Source organism: Alligator sinensis, unplaced genomic scaffold (assembly GCF_000455745.1).
Source record: "Alligator sinensis unplaced genomic scaffold, ASM45574v1 scaffold628_2, whole genome shotgun sequence".
Classification (NCBI taxonomy): Eukaryota; Metazoa; Chordata; order Crocodylia; family Alligatoridae; genus Alligator; species Alligator sinensis.
The window spans coordinates 7276466-7301178 of NW_005841833.1; the positions used below are offsets into that span (position 1 = coordinate 7276466).

Below are 24713 nucleotides of genomic sequence, written 5' to 3' on the forward strand. Positions count from 1 at the left end.
CGAGGAAACAACCAATTTTATTCCAATAAACCGCTCAAAAAATATACAGCGGAGGATGTGCAAGGGTGTCACTTTTTAACAAGAGTGGTCACAAAAGCGTGTGCCTGCAAAAGAAAAATGGTGCAGCACGAAGGTGAAAACACGAGTGAAACCTAGCTTTTCTTCCTTGCACGCACCTGTGTTTGGGGTAGGCTAAACTGGAGGAGAAGAACGTCTGGCTGTAGACCTGTCCACTGTGGAGCGTGTGACAGGAGCAGCTACCCCTAAGACTCGGCTCCAAAGCAGTACTGGTAATCGTACGAGTATTTCTGTGGCTGTCTCTGGGCCCTGCTACACATTCAAATTAAAGGTAGGTAAAAACCAGCTGTACAGTTGTTACATGTTTTCAAGCACTAACTTTTATAGCTGGTTTGCTCTTTTTATAGCTGGAGAGTCTCTTTAATTGTGTGATTCATTATTTTGCATCTGTGGCTGGTCTAAATTTTATTGTATGATTTGTCAGTTAATTGTGTGATACTTACTTGGCACTTGTGACCAATCTTTCTTTAACACACACGGCTGGTCTAAATTGATTGTGCCATTCACCAGTTAATTGCGTAATATATGTAACGTGTAGCAGAGGCCTCTGGTGCCCAAATTGTTGTTTCCTCGGTGCCTACAATGTGCCTGGTACAAAGCACAGAAGTAAGTCGCTGCTCTGAGATCCTACTGGAGATGCACAGAAGACCAGTCTCAGAGATGTAGCGGTAGACTAGTATTTTCATGTGGCTTTAAGTAGTGCTGGCATTTAGGAAGACATGTGATTCCCATAGCAGCATTCAGTAGTGCTCTAGGCATGAACTCGTCACAGTCTGTCTCCTTGTGGGCAGGGGGTCTTCTGGTTTGACTAGAAATGGAAGCAAAGGGGTGAGGTGACTTGTTGAGGGCCAGAGGGAATTGCCAGCATGATCAGGATCAGAGCTTGGCCTCCTGCCCCCAAGCCCCATGTAGTCCTGTACCTGAGCTGCCTGCCAAATGCAGGCCCGTGTAATGGATATGCAAAGGGGAAGAGGAGTGGCCTGGCAAACTAGTCCAAAAGAGAGGTGGGGGTGCAGGAGGAGAGGTGAGAGCTAACAGCTAAGCATCATTGCCAAGCGTAAATGCACGTGGGAAGGCTTACGATGTAAGGTCTGAGGCTGGATGGCTGTAGGTGAAGACAAGGCGTTTACGTTTTATATGCTCAGTGCCTCTGATCTGTCTTAAATCCGTACCTCTGGCTTTATGATCCCATCCCACACGTGATTTCAGCAGCCTCTTTAATCAGGAGCGAGCAGAAGATTTTGAGGTGGGGTGGAAGTCTTCAATTGACAGGTTACCCCAATAGAGGACGGCAGTGTGGGGACAGGCCCAGAGGAGGAGGGAGGTTTAGGAGAAAAGGTAGTTTGATCTCTGCCACGTTACTTGCCAAACAGGAAGAAATATGAGGGAATACCAAGCTGATGCAGAGGAAACCTGTGAGTTGTTAGTGTAGACATGGCAGCTGTGTGCCTGGAGGAGGATGGTGCTTAAAGAACAAAAGGCAGTATTAGGAGTTGGTCGCTGGGCTTTTGCTATTGCCTTGGCATCCTCCTGGTCACAGGTAAGGGACGGGTGTGGAAAGAGCAGCAGCCTCTAGACAGGGGCTGTATGTTGGACTTCTCTGTCGGGCTCTCCTCGGCTCACTGTCACCTTTGTACCACCGTTGGCTTTAGGGCGAGGACTCTTCAGCAGTTCCCACAAACAAATGTGGAGCCCAGCTGCTTCCCCATTAATCTAAGCACAAGCAACTGCTGTTGCACAGCACTTGTCATTGGGCCGTTCCTCAGTCAGAGCCCTCGCTGAAGTCACCGGATGCCCTGGCTGAGCCCGGACTCAGAAGGGGTTTCAGAGCTTGTCCTATACTGTCCTTTTTTAGCTTCTGTCGCAGTTTAGACCCTGGTAGCTGTGCATGATCTGTGAATCGGTCACAGTTCCCGACGGGAATTTCTGTCCCAAGGAGCTTGCAGATGTAACTAGTGCATGGGATAACAACCGAAATGCATGATGGTGAAGAGGAGAAGTTAGGAGATGACATGAAAGAAGGGATTTGAAGGAGAGAAATGCCTGGGCCAGAAATGAGGCTGCCTGAAGCCCAGGAAGATGGACAAAAGACATCTGGCCGGTACAGTGAGGTGGATGTAGCGGCAAGGTAGAGAGAGCAAGGAGCAGATATGGAAGCATGGAAGGGGATATTTGCAGCTTTGCAGGCAAGAGAGGGAGCAGCCTGAATTCAAGGCAGTAAGAGGAGAGAGAGGTATAATCATAGGGTCTGTATTGGAGGGGCTGGACTAATGGTGAGATGGGAAGGAGATGAAGGACTTTGGAGAAGTTGCAGCGGGGGAGGGACAGGGACGTTTTGGACGATCTTCCGTGGGACTGAACAGCAAGTGGAAGGGGAGTCGAAACCTGCTCGGAGCCTTCTGGGGTTGGACTGTCGCGCTGGTCCCAAAGAGATGAATTGCCTCAAGCCACCCCTGCACTTTGCACTCTGTCTCTAAATGTCTTTGCAGTGGTGACATTGCTGTTTAAGAGTGCCTGCATCTGCAACCTGTGAAAGCTGCACGTTTGTGCTGAGGAAACGGCTTCTTCAAGGGAGTGATTCCAAGCGAGTCAGGTGCCAGAAGCACAAACTTCCTAGCAAAAGCAGCACTGAACGGGGCCTGTGTCAGCAGGCAGCACGGACTGAACTGCCCGTGGTTCTGTAGGATAGCCCTTGTAGCTCGGGGCTGAGGCACCTTTGTGGGGGATGAGCTGTGAACAAGCTTGCACCGTTACGATTGAGTTGTGCTTGTGACCAGCGTGGAACTCGCGCTGGAACAGCGGAAAGGAACGAAAGACTGCCCGGCGTGCTCTGGGCGATCCGAACGTGGGCACGTGGGTGTTCAGGTGAGCTGGTTTGCAGTAGGAAGTATAGCTCACAGCACGTAGATTGACTCCAGAGACTTCTAGTTGTCCAGCCCTGCATGGTTTCAGGAGGATGTGCTGATGGGACTGTTGGTATCTCACCTTCTGACTGCTCCTGGGAGAGCATCTGTTTTCCTTCAAGTACAAAACATGTAGACTCTTGAGCCCACAAATGGTGTTGAAACTCCCCAAGGGTCCTTTGGGCTGACGGTAAGGGACTAATGAGCTAGCCTGGCTGTTTATGGGCTGTGGTTAACCTCTTGCAAGTTAGGATTTCCTGTCGCCAGCAACAGGCTGCGACCGCCAGCACCACAGTGTTAATGATGAGGTAGGGGCGGATGAATGGCTGGACTCCAGACAGCAGCCTTCGTTGGCAGAGAATCAAGTGGCTGGGGGAAACACTGATGTCTACGAGAGAAATAACACAAGCTCCAGAACCTATAATTCCCATGTTTAAAAAAAGAAAGGGAGAAAAAAAACTGGGGAGAAATTCAAACCAAACCAAGCTTTTATCTCTGCATTCTGAATAGAAGATTGTTCCTCAGCAAAGCTGGCTGCAAAAGCCAGGCCAGTTAAAACAATATGCAGGCAGCTTGCCTCCAAGTAACCAGAAATTGTTGGCTCGGAGGAGCCTGCTCGGAGGAGCCAACCTGCTGGGAGACGTTATCCAAGCAACGGCCTGAATGTAATTCCTCCCGCTGTGGAATGGCTCTTTGGCAAATGAAGACCCTAATTAGAGATGGAAGGGTTTCTATTTTGTTTTTCTTTAATCCTTACCCTGAGGCCTTTGCAATACAGCCATGTCTCTGCTTGTGTGGAAAGAAGTTTCCAGTTTCTCTTTGTAACAAGAACCCTTTTTGGAAAGAAGCAACAAACTAACAACATGGCCCACCACAGTTTGAGACCCTGAAACTAATCTAATCCAATCCAAAACCAAGGACCACTGTGTTTGAAAGGGTGACCTTGTCATCTTTCATGACCCAGTCCATGCAAAGTTGCTAGCCAAATCAAAGATCCTTGAGCCGAGATGGGCTGGGCACCCCCGTCTAGCGCATCCGTGGAACTTCTCACCCAAAAGATGCTTCCCACTGGAGAGGTTGCCACGTTCCCCCACCCCAAAAAAAGGGGGGCCCGGCTTAGTTGGGAACACTTCACGAGTCTGAACGGAGGCTCCAGTGGTATGCCATTGCACTCCATGGGGACTTTAAGAGCCTTTGTCTGTTGTGAAGTTCAGGACGGAGACCTTGAACTTGCCTCTGCGTTCTGTGGAGTGAGATCGTGGAGCAGAAGACGGGTTTGATGCGTCTGCTGCGGCCTGTGTTGCTGAAGAGGCACTCTGCACCATCCTGTCCCCACTGGAGTTAAATGAGCATTGGAGCTGCCACCCAGGTACACCCTGGTGCTGCAGTCCAGCTGAGATGTGACTCTGTGTGTGCGCGAGTAACTGGAGCAGAGTCATCCTCTACAAGGACTGGATGGGGTCTTCCACGTGGACACGAGGTTGGGAGCTTCGTGTCCAAGAATCCAAGAGCACTGCTCGGCTGTGGACTGAGCTAGCCGGCTGAGCGGGGATGCATCGGGACTCCAGACTCTCCAGGATACCCTTGCTGCATTCAGTATCGCCTCTGTCTTGCTTGGGTTCAGCTTTAGCTACTTGTTCATCTACAGAAAGATAGTGTCCCTGCTCCAGGTCACCTTGCTGGTAGTGGTGCGGGCCTTTGTGGCAAACAAGCTGTGTCACCTTCATGTTTCTGGGAAAGAAGTCCGTGTTATCAGGCCCATGTAGTTGCTCCTTATCAGCTACATGCAGCAAGCTATCAGAGAGGGAACAGATCTTGGCGGGATTCCCCGTCTGAGGGGTAAAGTGGTGACAGTGCAGTTTTTATTGCTGGTCTTGGGGTAAGCCCCTCTGGGAAGGGCTCAGATGACATTCATGTATTTTCCTGGACCCCTGTTACCTCCTTTGGATAAGAATAGTATCTCTGGGTCAACAGTCTTATGCCGTGGAGAGGTCCAGAAGGATAAGAGTGCACGTGTCCTTCGGTCTTTCATTTGTGCCACCAAAATGGTGCGGTTCCATGACTGCCTGCAATCCAGTTGTGCTGAGTCTAGAGTATTAGCATCAGCTGGATGAGGTTGTTGCTGGCTTCCAGCTGGTTTCTCTACAAGGCAGGAATGAGGTTTTGCATTGGCCTAGGCCAGAATAAGTGTACCTGTATAGGTGTTTGTGAGTAGTTGGGACTGTTGCATGTCTGAGGAAAGGAGGAAGGATTCCTTTGACTTATTGACTATTTTGGTCCAAAATAATTGTAGTTGTTCAAGGATTTGTCCAGAAGCACCTAACATAATCCTCTAGTCGGAGTTCTCTGACCTTTCATCCTGCGATCCAGGCCATTGGAATCCCCTGGATTAGTTGAACTAGAGCGGGGGTTTTTTTAAGGGTAAGAAAAGAAAAGATCTAATCTTGATATTTAAAATTGTCAACGATGGAGAATCTGCCGTGTCCCTTGGTGTTTTGTGCCAATAGTTTAATTATCATCATAGTTTAAAGATGTGTTCTTTATTTATTTTGAGTCTAAATTTGCCTCACCTCAGCTGCCAGGTCTTGTATCATGTTATGCCCTGGTCTGCTAGGCCAACAAGCTGATGATCAGAGTTTACTTCTTTGTAGGTGTTTGCACATTGTAACCATATGCCTCTTGGCTCCGTCTCTGGTAAGTCAGGTAGATTGTGTTCCCCGAGTCTCCTGCTATAAGGCAGGTTTCCAAATCCTTTAATATTCTTCTTGTTTCTTCTCCAAATTCCCTCCAATCTGTCAGCATCTGTCTTGAATTGGGGACATCCTCCCTGGACATAGTGTTCCAGTAGTAGATGCATCTGAGGCAGACACTGAGGTTGTGGGACGTGCCAGAGCGGAGGTTGGGACTGAGCTGCCTCTTGGAGGTTTGGACCGGCAGAACCTTCCTGTAGTAGCTGCTCTACGAAGGCCTTGAGTAATGTGCCTCTCTGTATCGGCCTTTGCTGACATCTCAAACAGATGGAGGCAAGAGGAGAATCCCCAATAACAAACCAAGGAGCTTTTTGTGGGTGACAAGGACCAAGGGGCTGTTTGGGGGCCAGTGTACTGATAAGCGAGGCCTCATGTACAGCAGCCCTGCTACCTTTTGCGTGTGTAGAGATTTGTTGGGGTGCATGAGTCCTTGTAGTCGATTCAGGGTTTCTGTTCTGTCTTGTTGACTGGGAGCCAGAAAGTCTCTTAATCGTACATTGAAGCAATGGTGTGTCTGAGAGCATGGCTGGGTTGCGACTGTTCTCCGTCTTGCCATCTACACTGAAGATCAAATCCAGGGCAGCGAGCCCAGCTTTTAGTCGAAGGATTATAGAGAAACGGACTGCCCTCAAAACCCAGGGAACATAGCGCATTGGTGGAAACCTAGTTCATTGGTGACGTAAGCAATGAAGAGATCTAGCAAATGTTGAAGTCCTTCAGGAGAAGAGATGTTGGCTTTACTCAGAGTCCTTAGTCACTGAGACAGAAGGAGCCCTTGGTCCTTCCTAACCGTACTTGTGGATTAGCTGCCGTGGAAGCAGCAGCAATGGAAGGAAGACGGTCAACAGATTTAGGTTATCTTCCTGTTGCCTGGGCCTCTGCTCCCTTCTTTCAAAACCCGAGCATGTGCGTGCACTTCCTTTCCCGCTCCTGGCTCTAGTTTGTCATTTCTACATCTTCTGCTTCCAAGGTGCCCTGTATTCCACCACAGGAGACGAGGATCATTTTGGCTGGCTGCTCTGGTACTCCAGGGCAGGGGACTCTAGAGCACGTGTTGGAAATTATACCGACGACCTTGTGAGCATTTGAGTACAGGCAGTCCTCGACTTGCAACGTTTATAAATTGACACCCCATTCCAACTTTACAACACCAGTTTCAACTTACAACGCTTGATCCGATGCGATGCCATGGTAGCAAACAAGTTCGCTGCGTCACTCATTGCCCTGGAGAACATCTGTCCAAACTTCTTTGGACGCTTTCTTTAAGAAAGCAGCCAAGACTCCAGAAAAACCTGCAGCCAAGACTCCTGCGAAGACTCCAGCCAAGAACCCTTCAAAAAGTCCAGCAAAGTCGCCTCAAAAAAGTCCTTCCAAATCAATATGATTGCTATTTACAATATAATACATTAATGTAGCTATATTACTCATCTATAAATTGATCGAGTACAAAATTCTGGAGTATTTTTGGTGAAAATAGGGTATTGGGCCTTGGTTCAGGATCCAATCATCCATTTGTAACGTTTCTTATGAGAAAATTGGTTCCAAGTTACGTTTTGACTTAAGATGTGGTTTTCAGGAACCAATCGTGTCGTAAGTCTGAGGACTGCCTGTATTGCAGTTGGTCGTATCTCTGCACGACGGCACACATTTAAAACAGCTCTGAATGGGGCACAGTGCTGCAGCCTGTCTGCCCAACAGCACAGGTTACCTTGGCACGCAGCCTCAGACCCCTGCTTTTGGCTCTAGCTTTTCACTACCACCGGGGCTAGCTCAGGGCCTCTGACCCTTCTGTGGCCTTCCTGAGACGGTTGACCCTTGTAACCATGGCCTCTCGCAACAGCCACGTCCAACTGGAGCAACAGGGTTGTCTGGTGCTGGAGCCTGGACAGCAGCATTCATAGGACCTGCGTCCAGTGACTGGAACCTGTGGCCACAAAGGAGAAGTGACCATAGGCCTCGCCAGGTGCAGAATTTAAAACCAGAACAATTTATTTATCTTCAGTCTTGCTGCATGTCAGTACATCTGCCTTTTTGTCTTGCCTGTGACTGTACTTACTTAGGCTGATACTCTTATAATCTGGGAAGGTAAAGAGAAGACAGTCTTTCTGGTTTTATGTGTTTGGGAGCTACTCAGATACTCAGCGGTGTGGGATCACATTAGTTTGTACTGTAATAAATGGTTAATGTGATTATGCATCTAAACAGAGCTAGAAACAAAGATGATCCTTTCTTGGACTATACTTAGGTGGTCTCCTTTTCAGAGCTGGAAACTGAGTCTGAGAAATGGTTTGTACCTTCAGACTATTATAGAAAACTGCTCGGGACTCTGCTTTTCCACAGTACTGTGCTAACTGAATGGTCCCTGCTGCTGCGTGGTCAGTAAATATAACGCGTGCACAAGACAAACTCTTGTGCCCAAGGGGCAAAGCTGAGGGCTCAGGCCAAGGAAGAATCGCAGGCTGGCCTGCGACTGCAGAACGTGGATATCCTCGTGTGACACCAGCAAGTGAAATCGTTGCTGCTGAGCATGGCTTGCCTTGCAGTTCTGCCTATGTTTTGCTTAAATCAATGTTACTGAAATCACTTGGAAATTGTACATTAACAGATCAGAGGCATCAGTAGTTAATTTTTAATCTCTGCCATTAGCAATTTAGATACTGTCCCTTCCCTTCCCTTCCCCAGGCTCTCCTGTAGAACTGGCTCTTGGCCTAGCTTTCCAATCCTGCTGGACTGAGGGACAGAGAAATATCAGTGACCGAGGCAGATTTCAACATAGGACAGATGCCTGTAATGACTGTTGCTCAGCTATCTCTAGTACTCTGTACCCTTTGTGGTTCTGAGGGACAAAGAAAAGCCGTGGGGCTTGTCCACGGCGATGAAGCAGCGCCTCTGACATAACACTGTGGGTTTCATGCCGGATTCTCAGCGGTAAACAGAGCGCAGCAGGCCATTATGCTGGAATGTCTGCGCCTGTGGCTGACACACCAGGCTTCTGCAGGCGTAGCTGTGAATCTGGAACTGGAAAGGGGATTTCTTCTGTTAATTAGACAAGTCTTTGTAGTCTTTTCCTCAACAGTAGCTGCTGCTAACTTAATATATTGTGAGTAGTGAGAGAGATCAAGAGGGAGACAAAACATTCTTACCTACTTTAAACTTTTAGTTTGCAGAATGTGTTGCAGACAGACTTGGTAGTGAAATAAGGCTGGTTTGCTCCAAACAAAAAGCAGTATTGATTAGTCCAACAATACCACCTTAATGTATCTGGGCTATTTCTTTCCACCATTACATATCCAGTCATCTAGGAATGGAAAGATGCTGCTAGCTGTTGCACCAGGGACCATGCTCCCCCTGGAAGCCCAGTGCACTAGGACTGACTTGTCATGACAGAATCAGAGTGGGGAGCAAAGGGGGCCTGAACATGTGGAAAGACCTTCCTGAAGCTGTGTGCGTCGGGCCTGGGAAGGGACTTCCCCCTGCTTAGAAGCATGAAAGACTCCTGTTCCAAGACTCCTTATTTCTTTGAGCGTTTCTGCTCATGGATATTGTTTAGTTTGATTTTTCCGTAGTGCGATACCTGCTATTGCAGTGTGCCACCTTCCTCCTCTCATCATGAACAATGCTGGCCTGCAACCCTTTGGGCTCCTTGGATTTCTCCACCTTTGTCTCGTATTCCCTGTTCATGCAAGAGGCAGTCCTGGCCTGCTGGAACCCATAGCCTCAACTTGCATTGCCTTGTTCAGGGGAAAGCTTTCACCCTATGGCTGATCCTGCTTGGCTGTCACAAGCATCTGTACCATGCTGAGGCTCTAGACCCTTGAGCAAAGAGGATGATGATATGGACCACAGTGACTCGGGCATGCCCACCAACTATTTCCTCCTTTCCAGAAGAAGCTGTTCTTTCCCTTCTCTGTCTTCTTCTGTTGAGGAGTAGAAGTACTTCAGTACCATTCAAGATTATCTAAAGGAGAAGAACGACATCTTGGAAGCCCCTTGGACCTACTGAAAGAAAGGTTGCGCGAGTTGCTCTGCTGCATTGACCCTTGCTTTTTGTGGGCATTGAGCAGTGCTTAGAAATGAAGATATTCTTGAGCTGGCCGAGGAATTTTAGAAGACCCCCTTCACCATCTTAGTGATCTCTAAAAGAGCAGGTGGCTGGTACCAAGTACCACTGAAGAACTTGGCGTATTCAGATGCTCAGCCAGTGCAGGGCTCTGTTATAGCATGTGTCCACAAACATCCTAAGTAGTGTGACATGTCTAAATCTGCACCTGAATACAGGGGCCTGAAGAAGCTGCCCTGTTCAGGAGGAAGGTCTGTTCCTTACCTACCAGGTTTTGCTCACTGAATGTTACTCTCTTCAGTAGGATAAAGTCTTTCAATTCATGATAAAACATCCACAGTATTCTTGGGATGAACTGGAGTCTCCCTGCCAATAGTTCTGAGTTGTGCTGGATACCTCTGACATAGCTTTTGCAGGTGCTGGGCGTAGTGTCATGGCTCCATCTGTCAGGCACTCCAAAGCGAGTCCACCTCTTCCAACCCAGGTTCTCAAAACTGGTGTCAGACAAAGAAAATTTCATGCGACTGGAAAACAGCAACTCCTCCATCTTTAAAATAAGGCACCTTCTGTTGGAGCCTGAAACTTCTCTTCCTGTGAGAGGCATCCTGATATGTGAAACCTGCTCCTGGCTGTTTGGTACTTGCCTTTACCAGGCATTTGTCTCCAGTGACCGTCTCTAGAGGTTACATCCAGTTTAGAAGGACAGTTTCTATGTAGACAGGTGTCCATCCAGTACTCGCATCACTGGAATCTACTGTTTGCCATTCTCCTAGGGTGGGTTTCATGTGAAGAAAAAGGATCTCTGCCTCTGTGGTGGTGATAAAGTAGATACCTGTGCATTTATTGCCTGTAAGCTGGTATTCTTTGAAAGACACTTCTCTTCATTCCCACTTTCTGTACTGTTTATTGAATTTCTTCCCCTTCTACATGCCCCCACAACATGCATACACCCGCCCCCGCCCTGTGTGGCTCCATGGTTCAGAAGATGGAACTGGGTTAAGTACGGGCTGCACTCCCTTCACCGCTGTTCAGATAACTGAACTGTTGGGTGAGACCCTTCCAGGTTTGTACCACCATGTGCTGCTGCTAACACGCTGCAGTCTGCCTGGTGGGATGGGCCGTGTTGTAGATGAAATGCATTCAAGAGCATCACATTCAACTTGTTGTCTTGTCTCGTGAGCTGGAATGGAAGCTGAAGTGAAAAACAAATACCTCAGGCAGTCTTGCCAGGCCTCATGGTAGCAGTTTTTTGGCTCGCTGGGAGTTTTTGCAAATAGTAAATGGGGAGCCTCCACACCAAGTGCAACAGAACTGTCCATGGAGTTAGACTGAAGGGTCAGGATGAGTCTCTTTGTAAACTAGGTGGTGATGATGATTAATCTTTGTCAGGTTCAAGGGCACACAGAGTACGTTTTTAATGAAGTCCTATTGGATCCTATGCAAAGGGCTGTGCCACAGTTTGCTTCTCATTGCTTGTTCTCCTTCATGCCCAGGTTGTTCTATATTAGAACGAGTCATAGATTTCAAATGATCAGGAAGACAGTCGGTGGAAGTCTCTGATTGAAGCTAACAGAGCTGTTGCCAATCTGCTTTGCCTGTCTGACTTGGGAGTTTCTGGGCTTAGTCCTTTTCCTATCTGTAGCAGAGCAAATCAGTGCGTTTCAGATGTAGCTATATAATGCAAAGGGGTTCTCAGTCTGTCTGGCTGAGGAAGTAAATCTGATTAATGACGTGAGTAGTTTTGATGGAGACGTCACTGAACACCTTTTCTTTACTTGGTCTTACCTGTGTTGAGTAATTTAATAAATGTATTTGGAGAAGTGAGGCCTACTAGAAAGTGGGGCAGAAAAGGTGACCGTCTCTGATCATTAACTCTCTTTATATCTGGCAAGCTTTTAGGGTCCTTGTAGGAGGTGCAGTGCAAACATCCATCATTGCACACATTGTCACTTTTTTTTTGTTGTGCATCCTGTCTGATGGAAGCTAGTGACCTCTGATTAGCCCTGGAAAAGAAATTGGCCCATGCACCCCAGAGCAATGTGGGGCTCAGGCCTCTTGCTGGTTAGCCTGAGAGCTTGTCCTCTCACTGGAAAGCTTCACATCTTGCTGTATAAAGCTTCCAGTGCAGTCCATCTGCAGGGTGTGCAGCACATTTTCTGCCCCTTTTTTGCATCCTCAAAACAATTCTGGAAGCTGCCTGAGCCTCAGAGAGAGCAAGCAGACCTCACACTACTGAAGGTGCCCCATATGCCTGGGACTTGCCCTAGATGAGAGGAACATTGCAGGGCAGAAGCCTGCTAGCTTCCCCATTCTCTTGGTTGAACTCCTTGGTAAATGCCTCCTTCCACTGACAGTTCCCTTGCATCTCTCCATTTTGATCATCAACAGAGGGTCCAGAGCAAATAGGTCCATCACCCGCAGCTCTTAGGCATCTTTGCTTCAGTCCCCTGCTGGGGCTATGACAAAAGATCCTCAGTAGTAGTGAAAACATTGCCAAGATTCAGCTGGGGTGAGCACAGTTCATTCTTAGCTGAGACTGTTTGTGCAGCTCCCTCTGCCTGCACGCTTCCATGGCTTTGGCAAAATATGGGCTGTTTTAGTTAGATACCTTGTAATTCCTCTCTGCTTCCATTGGCTTTTGGCACCTTCCCCTCATCTCTCTTTGGACATCCTTCATCTGTTCAGACCTAGAGAAGCCTTGCCTCTGAAAGACCAGTTACCTCTAGGCAATATAAACCAGACAGCCACTGTGCTGGGTGGTGGCTTCCTCACACGTGATGCCAGGACACGCAGCAGCGTGCATCTGGACCAGGTATAGTGTAGCCATGTTCCTGCAGCGATGCTGGCTTCTGTCTGGACTACAGCACACTTGGAGCTGTGCAGCGTGCTTGAGGACACTGTTGCCGGCCTCAGTAAGTTTGTGGTCTAGGCATGGCCTTCATGTCCAACTGCCTTGAACTGCTGCCCTCCTAGTTACCAACACCTTTCAAGGCAAGCATGAACTCTTCTTGGTCTTGGTTCGGCACGACAGCCATGAAACCAAGTTACTAGATCTCCAGTGACTGGGAACTGGGCTGAGGTCCATTAAACAACCCCTTGTACATGGCATGCTATTGGCTGCCAAACAGGCCTGGATTTGAAGCAGCTATGTACAAGTGACAAGTTCGTTACCAGCTCCTTGGGGGAGCGTCTCTCACTTATTTCATCCTTAGCCCCAAAGCGGATGGGGAAGAACTGTTCGGAACGTCTCAGGCCTGGGAAAGGAGGGATGAGCCTGTGTTTTCAAGCACGGGGCTGGAGTGGCAGGAAGTTTTGCAGTATTTCAGAAAATGAGGGAGGGCATGGTTAGACTAGCTGTTTGTGGTTGATAGGATCCTGTTTGTTGTTTCACAGGCCACACATGCAGCTGTCAGCCAGAAAAGGGTGTGTGTGTGTGTGTGTGTGTGTGTGCGCGTGTGTGTGTGCGTACGCGTGTGTGTGTGCATATCTGCCCTGTGACTGAGTAAACTGCATAGGGTGGGTAAAGCCTCGCACGAGTGCAAATTGGGAGAGACCTCAAGCTCCAACTGGAAAGTTCCAAGTAGGGGGTTCAGCCCGTGTCGGCTGTCATGCTGCCTGTTGTGTGTGTGTGTGTGTGTGTGTGTGTGTGTGCGCGCTTCAGTGCAGTTTAAATAGTCTAAGCAGCAGCATGTTGAAGGGGAAGCATGGCGTGGATGTAACGGCGGTCTTGCTCCTCTGCTTTAATGGCCTCCATTTACCTCCTCCTGTCACTGACCTGCTGTCTCCTTTTGTGAGTAGACAGCTTTGAGTTTAGCACTTTGGTTAAATCTCAGATCGGTCATTATCCATACTTCATGCCAAACTTGAAGCATGAAGGCACAAGGCATCTTTAACCACTGGTGTCATTAGTCTGTTTTGCCTTTCAACACAGGCAAAAAAAATCCATAATTTAATAGCAGACTTGCAAAGGACAACTCTAAATGATCCTAATGTTAAAAAGCTGAACTATTTTATTTATTTAATTTTTACTTTTATTAACGAAAAGTAAAACAAATATCCTTAAAAAGAAAGAAGCGTTTGGGAGGCAAGGCAGAAGGGTTTACATCCTGCTCCAGTGCAAAGCAGCCCCCTGGATTTTGCTCATGCTTTAAAAGAAATTCCAAGTGGAATTTGAATGTGTTCAATAAGCAACTGAAAAAAGAGTTAGAACAAATGCAGCCTGTAGCATGTGCCACTGGCAGGAGCTGCAATGTGATGCATTGCTGCAAAATCATCTTCAACCTCTGGCAAGTCTGGGTGTCATTTGTCATTGTTGCAACTGTCTGGATAGATTTTTTTTTTTTTTTTTTAACATACAGATTTCTCTTCCTCATCAGGCAGTTTGCAGTGCCCGCGTCACTCCATCATGCGACAGTGCTGGCAACACTCATGGCCTGTCTTCTGTGTTTTTAAAAGCTCCCAACGCCCATACTTTACAAGCACCCTGGTGTCATCTGTGGTTAGCAGAAGGGCGATCTGTTGCTTTGGCCTCTTCTGCTCGTGTGCATTCATGGGCAATAAGCATGCTGGGACAATGGGACGTTTTGGAAACCGATTCTGCAGGAAGGCCATAGTAGCTGTGATGATGATGTCACGCTTGTGACACTGAGTACAGATGATGACAGGAGTCTATCGGGGGGCGGGAGTAGCTCGTGATCAGATTGGCATTAAGCAGTTTGTGACCGTGTCCAGAGGGGTTTTTTTGCATTGTGACATGTGGAAGTCAACAGATGACGGTGCAAGCTGCGATAGTAGGTGGAATATAATATGCGAGGAGTGGTCTTATCTGAGTTCGGTGGCACCAAGCAGCTCTTGAAAGGAGCAGACCCAATCTTTACTTCTTCTTTATCACAGGGAACATACTTATATAGTTGTGAGATGACAATGAGGCAGAAAATTAAGGACCAGCAACTACAGTCAGCTGAGTCTCACAGGTATAGCGCGTGCACACGGGGCCAACTGTGTAAGTGTTCCTTAGATTTTGGCACTCCTGAAATCTGACTGTGCCCTACTGAACCAAGATAGTGCTGGAAAATGCGCTGTGTGAGACTGTAACAAGGAAATCTGTCCTGCACTGTGCCAGTCCTCTCTTCATCTAGCTATGTAAGGGAAGCACAGCTGCTTTCACAACAGAGTTGCAGCCTGGTCCTTGTAGAGGCTCCCAAATGTGGACTGGAGTCTGCGATGAGAAGAGGTAGAGGTATGGGTAGGATGCACATGGCTGCTCTTCCAGCTTTGTGGTGGTTCCCATGAAACTAATGCCAGACCCAGGCTGCATTTTCTTTTCTGCGGCAGAGAGGACCCGAGGGTGGCTGGTGTTGGAGTGCTTGGGGTGATGAAGGAGGTCAAGTCAGTGCAGGGGTTTGAGGCCAGGCCTCTCTGCTGATTCCAGTGTCTGCCATCTCTCTTTTGCAAGGCCTAGAGGAACACCTAAGATGGTTTTATTTTTGCAGATCCTAAAGTGTACCAGTACTGCACTTGGTTCTGGTTGTGGAGAGTAGTGACTGAGGCTTCTTTTCTTCCCTCTGCCTCTCCTGGGGTCTGCAAAGACTGGCTCCTGTCCAGCAGCCTTGGGTGATTTCTTAGTGACGAGACAGTTCCTGGCAAGAGTCTTGTTGTGGAGGGTTGAGCTGCACGCATGACCTGGGCGTGTGAATGTGGATTATCTTGCAAGGATGTTAACTTAAAATATTAAAAGCCCAAATAAAACACCCAGTCTCCCTGTGTTTTACAATCCCAGGAAATAGGAAATGAAGGTTCCACTTAGGCAAGAGTCCAAATGACCTGCCTCCCTGTGTCTTGTTCATATGGTATTATTTACAGAGAGAAGCAGAAGAATTTAGAAGAATTTCTAAATTCCTGATTAGACGCGCACCCCAGCGACAACGGCAGTCGTTCCTATCCCTCGTTCAGGGCCATTTCAGCCAGGAGTAGAGAGCAGTCTGGGCTTCAGGTGCTTAGCTCTTTGCAGCTTGGAGCCCAGCATTTCCACTTCAAAACCTATTATTCCAGTGTCACTGCACACACAGCTAGCTTAGCTCAGTGCACAACCTTCCCTGTGCTCAAGTCATGAAATCAGAGCACTGTATGTAAAGAGTACGTGGTGGCACGGTGACGGATCGCCCCGCTTCCTACAGGGGACATTCGAACAGACGGATCCTTGTCCAGCGTGCTGCGCCACGGGTGTTTGTTGTACTACAGGGGACGATGTATGGCTGCCCTTTTTCAGGCATGATGAGGGTAGCCCAATGCCTTGTACGAGAAGTGCAGCCATAATGTTGTTTCCTATCTTCTCAAAGAAGAAATGGGGGGGAGGTTGTTTTTTTTTCTTGTTTTTAACGCTAACATCCTTGAAAGAAGAATAGACTTTCATGCAGTGACGTGTCTGTGTTTGCAGCCCCTGCAAAGATGCCTTTGCCATTGCAAAGGTGAAGCCGTACCTGCAGTCTACTCTCCCGCCCTCCTGCCTTCCCTGCATGGACCTTCCCTCCCAGTTTATGGGTTGGCTCCTGTGCCTTTTTTTAAGCAGTGAATGCTCTTTAAACATTAACTGATCTTTTTTTCTTTTATACTGTGTGTCTCTTTTATGGTCTAAGATAATCTTAAGTGGGACTTAAATTGCATCTTTAGTAAGCAGGAAGGCTCAGAGCAAGCGGCAGAGAGGATACTTTCAAAGGCTTAATGACTTTAATTACCTAGGAGCTATTTTCTGAGGAGGGGAGTGAGGGCTGTGTGGAAGCAGGGAGGCTTTGCGCTCCATCTTTAGAGAATCCTCCCTATTATTGTGGTGTGGAAGGCAGGCAGCTGCCTGCTCCGCCCTGTCCTGCAGTGCAGGTGTGGACCAGCTGGGGAGGGCTCTCCTGCCGAGCTCCCTCTGCGGAGGGATGGGGGCAGAGAGCTGAAAGAAGATGAAGAGGATGCCTGTGCTCAGGCCCCAGCCTGCTCGCACTCGCTCGCTTCTCAACAAAGTGCTGTGGTTTTAAAAACGAGTTTGAGGAGGGAGGGGAGGAGGAGGAAAAGGAACAGAAGAGGGGCAGAGGAGAGGGAGAGAGGGAGAGACTGCATTCTGTGGTGTGTTTGTGGCTTCCACTCTTTGATCTCTTGCCAGGGAAACCTGGAAGGTCAGGCCAAGCTGCAGCAAAGTTGTGGAGAGCGGAGCTGGGAGGAATGCTGGACGGGGCCGGCGAGCATGCCTGCACAGTGTGGGCGAGGCGCTGCGCCCCCACACGCGCCTGCTTCACCACTGCTTGCGTCTCCCTTGTCGGGGGCTTCCGTGCCTCTGCCTTGCTTTGGAAAGCCTGCTCCGTACCTGCTCGCAGGAGAGCCCCTCTCATAATCCCCTGCTTGTACCAGTGCTGAGCTGCTCTGAACTAGGTCAGAGCCTTTTGGTGTTCATGTCTGCAGGGCTGCAAGGGGCCAGGCTCCAGCACAGCTCCATTCGCATGCTCGGGCTGGTTTCACGCTTGGGATCAGAATCCGAGTCCAGCCTCTGCCCCTCGGTTGTCACCACCGCCTCTCCAGCCTTGGCATGCTCGTGTGTGGGTGGGTGCATACCTACATGTGTGTGGGAGAGGGAGATGTCATTTCCTCTGCAATGAAAGGTTTCTGTTTGAAAACAGGGCATTTTTTGAGTCGGGGCTTCCCCTTGCCAGGTTTCTGACTGATGGGGGCTGGCTTGCCGTGCCTGGGACTGAGGCTGCAGGGAGCAGCTGCCCTGTAGGCTTCTTAGCGTTGTGCCTGGGTGGCCGCAGCATGGAAGCGGGCACGGCCAGGGCGGAGGAAGGGGAGAAAGCGACAAGCGAACGTTGAGTCGCACGGACTCTCCTGCCTTCGGGGCCTAGCAGAACCCCAGCACCAATGCTGTACGCTCGCTGGAGGCAGGGGAAATGGCACTTCTCCAACCCTAGTTTCCGCTCTTGGCTTGTCCGTGACCAAATCTCAAGTGTAAGTTCCAGTGTTCCGCTGGACTCCTAGGAGCGAGACGGTCCTATTCTGTCTGGTACTGCCCGAGTGCCCAAGACCGTTCGGCAAGCGCGGGGCACTTCTGAGAGACCTTCCAGGCAGCCCTGGGCAAGCTCTTCTCGGGGTCCCCCTCTGCTGTAGAGAAGCACCGCGTGAGCTGCCGGATTAGATCAGCCTTTCATCCCCAGCAGCTATTAGCGATTAGCCAGGTGTGTTGACTTCAAAGGGGACAAATATTTGCTAGGCTGAGCCACAGACCCTATTTGGGAGATGGTTTCCCTCAGGTGCTGTCTAATGTGCTGTAAAGTCTAACATGAAAATACAGGAAGGATGGAGGAAAGATCGTGACCAGTTTTGTCATACTTGCAGCCATAGTTTTGACTAACCTTCCCCTGGTAAAACGAGAGTTATTCCCTAAAGAGCATCTTTGTACCACCCTTTCCAAGCTGTTTCCCTTGAAAGATGGGACCCAGGGGTCTCTGCAGAGGGCCGGGACCCTGTGAGAGCTGTTGCTTTCTGGGGGAAGGGGGGGAAAGCGGTTCCTTGATGGGTGTCTGCACTTGGGTGTAGCAGTGCCTGTGGCCATTCAGCGAGGGGGGCTTTGCTGTGTAAAGTTACAGGTCAGCTTTTCATCAGAGGACACGAACTGTGACTGAAGCTGCAGCAAAAGCAGCAGCAGCCTCTGGGCCCAAGCAAATCCCCTCCCCCTGCCACTGTCCAAGGGCGTTCATCTAGATACCCACGTCCCCTGGCTTCTCGGTCACTCGAGTTCGGGGTTGTGATCCCACGAGACAAGCCGCGTGTAAATGCAGCCGATGGAAACGGCTCCAGGCAGAGATGCGGCGTGCTGCAAGGCTGACCTCCTGTGGCTGGACGTGGCACAGTCCTCTCCGAGGGCCCGAGCAGCACAGGCTTCCTGGTGCCACGCAACCTGCCCATCCGCACGGCTGCAGTCGGGAGATCTTGGCCATCGCTACCCCCTCTCCTTCCTCTTCACCCAGTTGCCTAGGACAGAAAGTGTCCTGCGAAGCTCTGCAGCTGCCTGGTCTCTGCAGCAGCCTCTGACTTCTCTCCATATCGTTCAGTTCTCATAGCTCCAAGCACTATTTAAAATCTTGCCTGAGTGAGACCTGGTGAAAAGGTACCTGCTGGGGCTGGAGGGAGCACCATGGAGGGTGCAGGGAAGTTAGCTGCTACCTGCAGGAGAGGTGCAGCTATACCGCGAGCCCTCTGAATTCATCAGGTGAATGCAAAAGGCAGTTGAACCACATCTGCTACCTGTTGGGCCCCTGGAGGTGGGGGTGGGTGGGTTGGTGCTAGGAGGGGGAGGATTGGGCTGGGACAGCACAGCCTCCTGAAAGGTGGTTCATGGGCGTGATCTGTTTGTTGCAGGCAAAGCGAGCAGTGCAGCGGGGAGCCACCGCCGTCATCTTCGATGTGTCGGAAAACCCAGATGCCATTGACCAGGTATGAAGGCAGGAGCCCAGGCTTGTGCCATGCTATGCAGCCTTGGCCCATGTACTTGGGGCTGCTGAGCACCAGACTGAAGGCAGACCCACCTGGCTGGGGGGCATACACATGGCGGTACCATCTGAAGGGGGTGGCACAGGCCCCAAGACAGTCACCTGAAGCGAGTTGTCCTAGTCCGCTGTTCTGTCCAGGGTGCCCTGCTGCCCAAAGCCAACCTTTGTTTGGAGCACAGGACAGATGGGGTCGTTGGGTTCCCAGCGGCAGTCACTGCAGTTCAGGCTACAGAACTGTTTCCATTCTAAACCTCACCGGCTAGACGCATGCTCGGAAACATGCATTTCCTATACACTACGTAAACCAGAAAGCTCTGAACAGTTTGTTTAGAAGGCCTCAGGAATTGAATGTAAATGCTATGGAAGTAAAATGATAGGCGGCTTGATGTGGTCAAGTTAATGTTGCTTTTGGAATATATAGTGTTTTATATTCAGAAGTAAGAAGTTTGATACATGACTGTGCTAAAATGTTGCACCAACGCACAGTGCAGTTGAGTTCAAGTTGATTTAACTTTTGCATTTCCTCGGTTTGTAACTTTAACCATGTAACAGGCAAATTGAATTAACTTAATATTTTAAGCATTACTTGTAATTGTAAAGATTATTTCTCACGTTGTGATGAGAGGATGCTGTAGAAAAGGACAAATGGCTTTGGAACCATTGCTGTCTTCATCCTTTTGTAACTCTCTCTCCCTTGTCTAGGAAGAGCCAACTAATCTGCAGCAAATCTATTGAGTGCCTGTGCTCTGTTTTCTTCCAGCTTAACCAGGGCTCTGAAGACCCTCTGAAAAGGCCAGTGGTGTATGTCAAAGGTGCTGATGCAGTTAAACTGATGAACATTGTTAACAAGCAGAAAGTGGCACGAGCAAGGATTCAGCACCGGCCCCCACGGGTGAGCTTCAAGCAGGTGTTGAGAGGGCATCCTGTCGCTGTTGCTTCGTGCAGCCCCTGGTAACTGCATTGGCTTGGGGAGTGCAGTGTGGCAATGCTCCCACGAGCCCTGGTGTGTGAATGGTTAGTTAAGAAGTCCTGTAGACCTCTGTGGGATTTTGCAAACGAGTAGCTACGCTCTGGTGTGAGTAGGGGATTTGTAGTCTGAACCTGTGTTGATAGCACAAGGATTCTTCTTGGGTTTTGGATTGTGATCATCCTTTAAGTAAAACTTTCTTTACATATTAAAGTTTGTTTGGGCACTCTCATGGGCTTTTAATCCCTGCAGGCACTGTCCACCCTTTTGTTGCACTTTCCCAGCGTGGATTAACAGATATCTTGAGATTTCAAGTTCTTTCCAATCCAGACTAGATTCCCCTTGGATCTCTTGAACACTTGACAGAGACAAATACAGAAATCAGCCACAAGATTTCCAGTCTCGTATATTTCTAAAATGCTGTTTGCTATGCAAATACTATGTGTTAGGAAGTATGACTCACATGAGCAGTAGACAGCTTGCAGAGGAGTCACGTGCTGTGATTTTACTCTCAAAGATAAAAGCAAACCAAAACCCCGCAGGAACTGTGACTGGCTGTGGTGAAAGCTGCTGTTTGTGGAGCCAGCCCAGAGTGCAGAGTTGCTGTAAACCTTGCTTCTGGTGGCTGGTGATCATGCCGTCCTTCGCACTCTATGGGCCTCTAATAAATGTAGCTTTTCCCCTTGCTGTGCTGGTGTCGCATTGTTTACCATATCCCTGTAGGTAGGCTGCACCCCTGACTGTGCTGTGTTGAGCAGCAACACAGAATGATAGATACCTTGTCATGTTAATCCAGTGCCTGGGAGGGCAAACTCGGGGTTTTGGCTGCTGCACTTGGAGCCTGTGCTTACCCACAATGCTTGTATGGGGATGATGGTTCCCACGAAGTGAGAAAAGGGGGCAGTGGATCTGGATGTGATCTCTCTGGAGAGGGAACTAAACTCTTTGTCTTCACTTCCCAGCAACCTACAGAGTATTTTGATATGGGGATTTTCCTGGCCTTCTTTGTGGTGGTCTCGCTTGTTTGCCTTATCCTTCTTGTCAAGATCAAACTGAAGCAGCGACGTAGTCAGGTAAGAGGTGCCTGGGTCTGGGAGCGATGACGGTGTGCTCCTCGAGCGCTGGCTGGTGCTGGCTCTACCTGCATTTAGAAAGCTGACCTGGCGCTGTCGGGGGAAAAAGGGACTGTTATGGAATAAAAACCTTTGTTGAAAGGGTTCCCTCTGGAAATACAGGACACTTTGAAAAGGCTGCAGATTTCTCTAAGGGATCTGCGTTGCCCTCAGCTGGTCCTTTGGCCAGAAGGGGTAACTGTGCCAGTGTGGCTAATCGTTGTGGAGAAGGAGGCATCTGGTGTCGCTCAGCAGCAGCAGATCAGAGAATGGTGTGGAGGGTTTTTCAGAGTGATTTCTAGGCTTATTGGGTATTTAGCATGGACAGTGTCAGGATTTCCATTTGCATGGGAGGAGAAGAGTTTCAACTTTCTTTTAAAGAACTAACTTCCCTTGATTCCTAGGGGGAGACATTTGCACAGAAAATAGTCTGGTAGGAGTCATCCCTGGGACAGAGAGTCCGCGAATCAAAGCAATCTGGCATGAGAGCTGCATAGTAGAAAGGGGCCACAATAAGATTTTTATTTTTGTCCTTGACAGCCCACCTGTAATTTTCCCTGCAGGTATCTAGGGATGGCATTTTATTTGTCCTGGTTTTAAGTATTGTTTTATTAATTCCCATCTAGTCTTCATGAATTTCCCCAGTATTCCAAGATTTCTTGAAAACTGGTATCAGTTCACAGAACACGTCAGTCATTTCTCTAATTCTTTGTGCAAGTTATTTGTCTTGCAAACTTAAAATCATTTTGTTTTCACAGATGCCAGCTAACTTCTTAGCTGCTGCTAGAATAGGAAGTATTTTTGTTGTTATCCTTTTTCCAAACGCAGAACAAAAATATTTCTTGTTTTTGTTTTTGCTTCTCTGAATCATGCTAACAATTTTACCACTCCCATCTAGCAGTTGACCTAGAAATTGCTAAGATTTTCTTTTTTTCCCTGGTGCATTTAAAAGTTTTTTAACCCTGCTGACCATAGATTTGCTTTTCAGTTGCCCCTTCATCAGTTTCTCATTCATAGTCGTTGTTGCCAGCTGCTTTTCTTTTTTTCTTTTTTTTTTTTTAACCATTCACTATATGCTGCTTTTTCTTCTGTATTTCTGCCTTCATTAGGCACCCTAGCCAGGATGTTCTGTAATCAATTGCATCTTTCATGATTGCAGAGTCTAAAGCAACTCCAATAATTGCTCCATTTTTTCCTTCTCAGTCAGTTTTGCCTTTTTTTTTTTCCCCCCAAGCTTCGGAAATTAACCTCAAAGTAACCGAGGTTTTTTTACTGTACTGAGTGTATATTAGGCACTTAGTCCAATGGTCAGTTTGTGACCCATGCTGCTTCCTGCATCTCACATCCGTTTGAAAGTGCCTCCCATCTAAAGACAAACTGGTCTCTCTGCTTAGTGTGTAGGTGTTGACAACCAGAGGCAGTGTGGTCAGAGATGCTGGTGATTAGGAGTAGAGACAGTGCTGTTTTTCTGCTACTCCAGCTGCTTCAGTCCCTCACAGTCCCTAAAACTGAATTTTATGTTGCAGAATTCAATGAATAGACTTGCAGTGCAGGCACTGGAAAAAATGGAAACCAGGAAGTTCAAATCCAAAAGCAAGGGTCACCGTGAAGGAAGCTGTGGGGCTCTGGACACGCTCAGTAGCAGCTCAACTTCTGACTGTGCCATCTGCTTGGAGAAATACATTGATGGGGAGGTAAGAGAAAATAGCTTCTCTGACCTGGCTGAATAGTAGAACTGGGCCCACATGTGCAGTCATTAGCAGCTAGTGATAGGGTACCTGGGTAGGGATTGCCTTGCTGATTTCATTGAGACAAAAGCTGGATCTTCTTCTCCAGAATTGGATCAAGTAGCATATGATAACACCTGCCCACCTTAGTGGGGCTGCACACCTGGTCCCCTTCTCCCTCCTTTGATAGGTGGGTGGCTTTAAAGAGTACAGTACAGACCAAGGGCAGAAGAAACCAGAAATTTCAGAGAATGACTCTGATGCCTCAGCCTCTGTCACTATGCTAATGCCAGCGCTGTCCTGGAGGGCTCCTGGCTTCTGCCTTTCCTATAGCGCTTAGAAGAGGTAAGGAAAGGGATGAATTGGGGAGCAACTGCAAGGGCCTCCAAGTGTGGAAACAATCTGAAATCCCAGCTGGAAGCTGAAGACACCAGGTGTAAAGTGATGAGGTGACATGTTTTTTGGGGAGAATAGAAAAAATTATTGACTGACCATTTTCAGGCAATGAAACAAAATACCAGGTGCCGTAACTCAGCACTGCAAGTGTATGTGGCCAGGCAGAGCATGGGGCAAGGTGGACACACTTGAAGGGAGAGAGAGGCTGCAACTAGGTTTAGACAGACTACAGAAGTGGGCAGATGAGAATAGGATGGGGTTCAACGTAGACAAGTGCAAGGTGCTGCACCTTGGGAGAAGGAATGCACAGCACACACACACAGGCTGGGGAGTTCCCTTCTTGAAAGCACAGAGGCGGAAAGGGATCTCGGAGTCGTTATTGACTCCAAGATGAACATGAGCCGCCAATGCCGGACCGCAGCCAGCAAGGCTTGTCATGCAATACCTTGTCATGCACCCAAAGGTGCATCTCAAGCCAGTCCAGAGAGGTGATCCTCCCCCTCTATGCGCCTTTGGTCAGGCTGCAGTCGGAGTACTGCGTCCAGTACCGGGCGCTGCACTTCAAAAGGGATGTGGCCAGCCTGGAGAGGGGTCAGAGGAGGCCACCCGCTTGGTGAGAGGGCAGCAGGGCAGGCCCTACGAGGAGAGACGGAGGGACCTGAACCAGTTCAGCCTCCACAAGAGAAGGCTGAGGGGGATCTCGTGGCTGTCTACAAACTGGTCGGGGGGGACCAGCAGGCATTGGGAGAACACCTGTTCCCCCGAGCACTGCCAGGAGTGACTAGAAGTAATGGTCACAAGCTGGCAGAGGGGAGATTCAGACTAGACGCCAGGGGGTGCAACTTCGCTGTCAGGGTGGCTAGGACCTGGAACCAACTTCCAAGGGAAGTGGTGCTGGCTCCTACCCTGGGGGTCTTTACAGGGGGTCAGGCGAGATGATCTGTTCGGGTCCCTCCTGACCCTAGCTACTATGAAACTATGAACCCAGCTAGAAAAACCGGGGTCCTCCAGAGAGGGGACAGTTTTAGGCTTCACCAGGAAGTGTGTCTTGAGAGGAGATGGGCAGAGCACACCGACGGCAGGTGCCAGGGCTGCACAGTGCAGAGATGCTGCGCTCTTCTGCAGCTCCTGATTTGGCTGGTGTTTAACTCTGGTCTGACCTCAGTCAGAGGCTTAGAGCTGACCTGTTGCGTTGC

The 24713-nt window shown here is 48.9% G+C and overlaps 1 protein-coding gene across 2 annotated transcripts in view; it reads left to right on the top strand.

Moving 5' to 3' along the window:
- Nucleotides 1-24713, top strand: part of ZNRF3 (zinc and ring finger 3) — a 68919-nt gene that overhangs the window by 38112 nt on the left and 6094 nt on the right. For both annotated transcript variants that reach the window (XM_006015230.3, XM_025199778.1), the window contains exons 3-6: nucleotides 19185-19259; nucleotides 20076-20207; nucleotides 21245-21355; nucleotides 22921-23088. In XM_006015230.3, the coding sequence (XP_006015292.1) occupies nucleotides 19185-19259; nucleotides 20076-20207; nucleotides 21245-21355; nucleotides 22921-23088 (486 nt within the window). The remainder of the gene's footprint in view (nucleotides 1-19184; nucleotides 19260-20075; nucleotides 20208-21244; nucleotides 21356-22920; nucleotides 23089-24713) is intronic.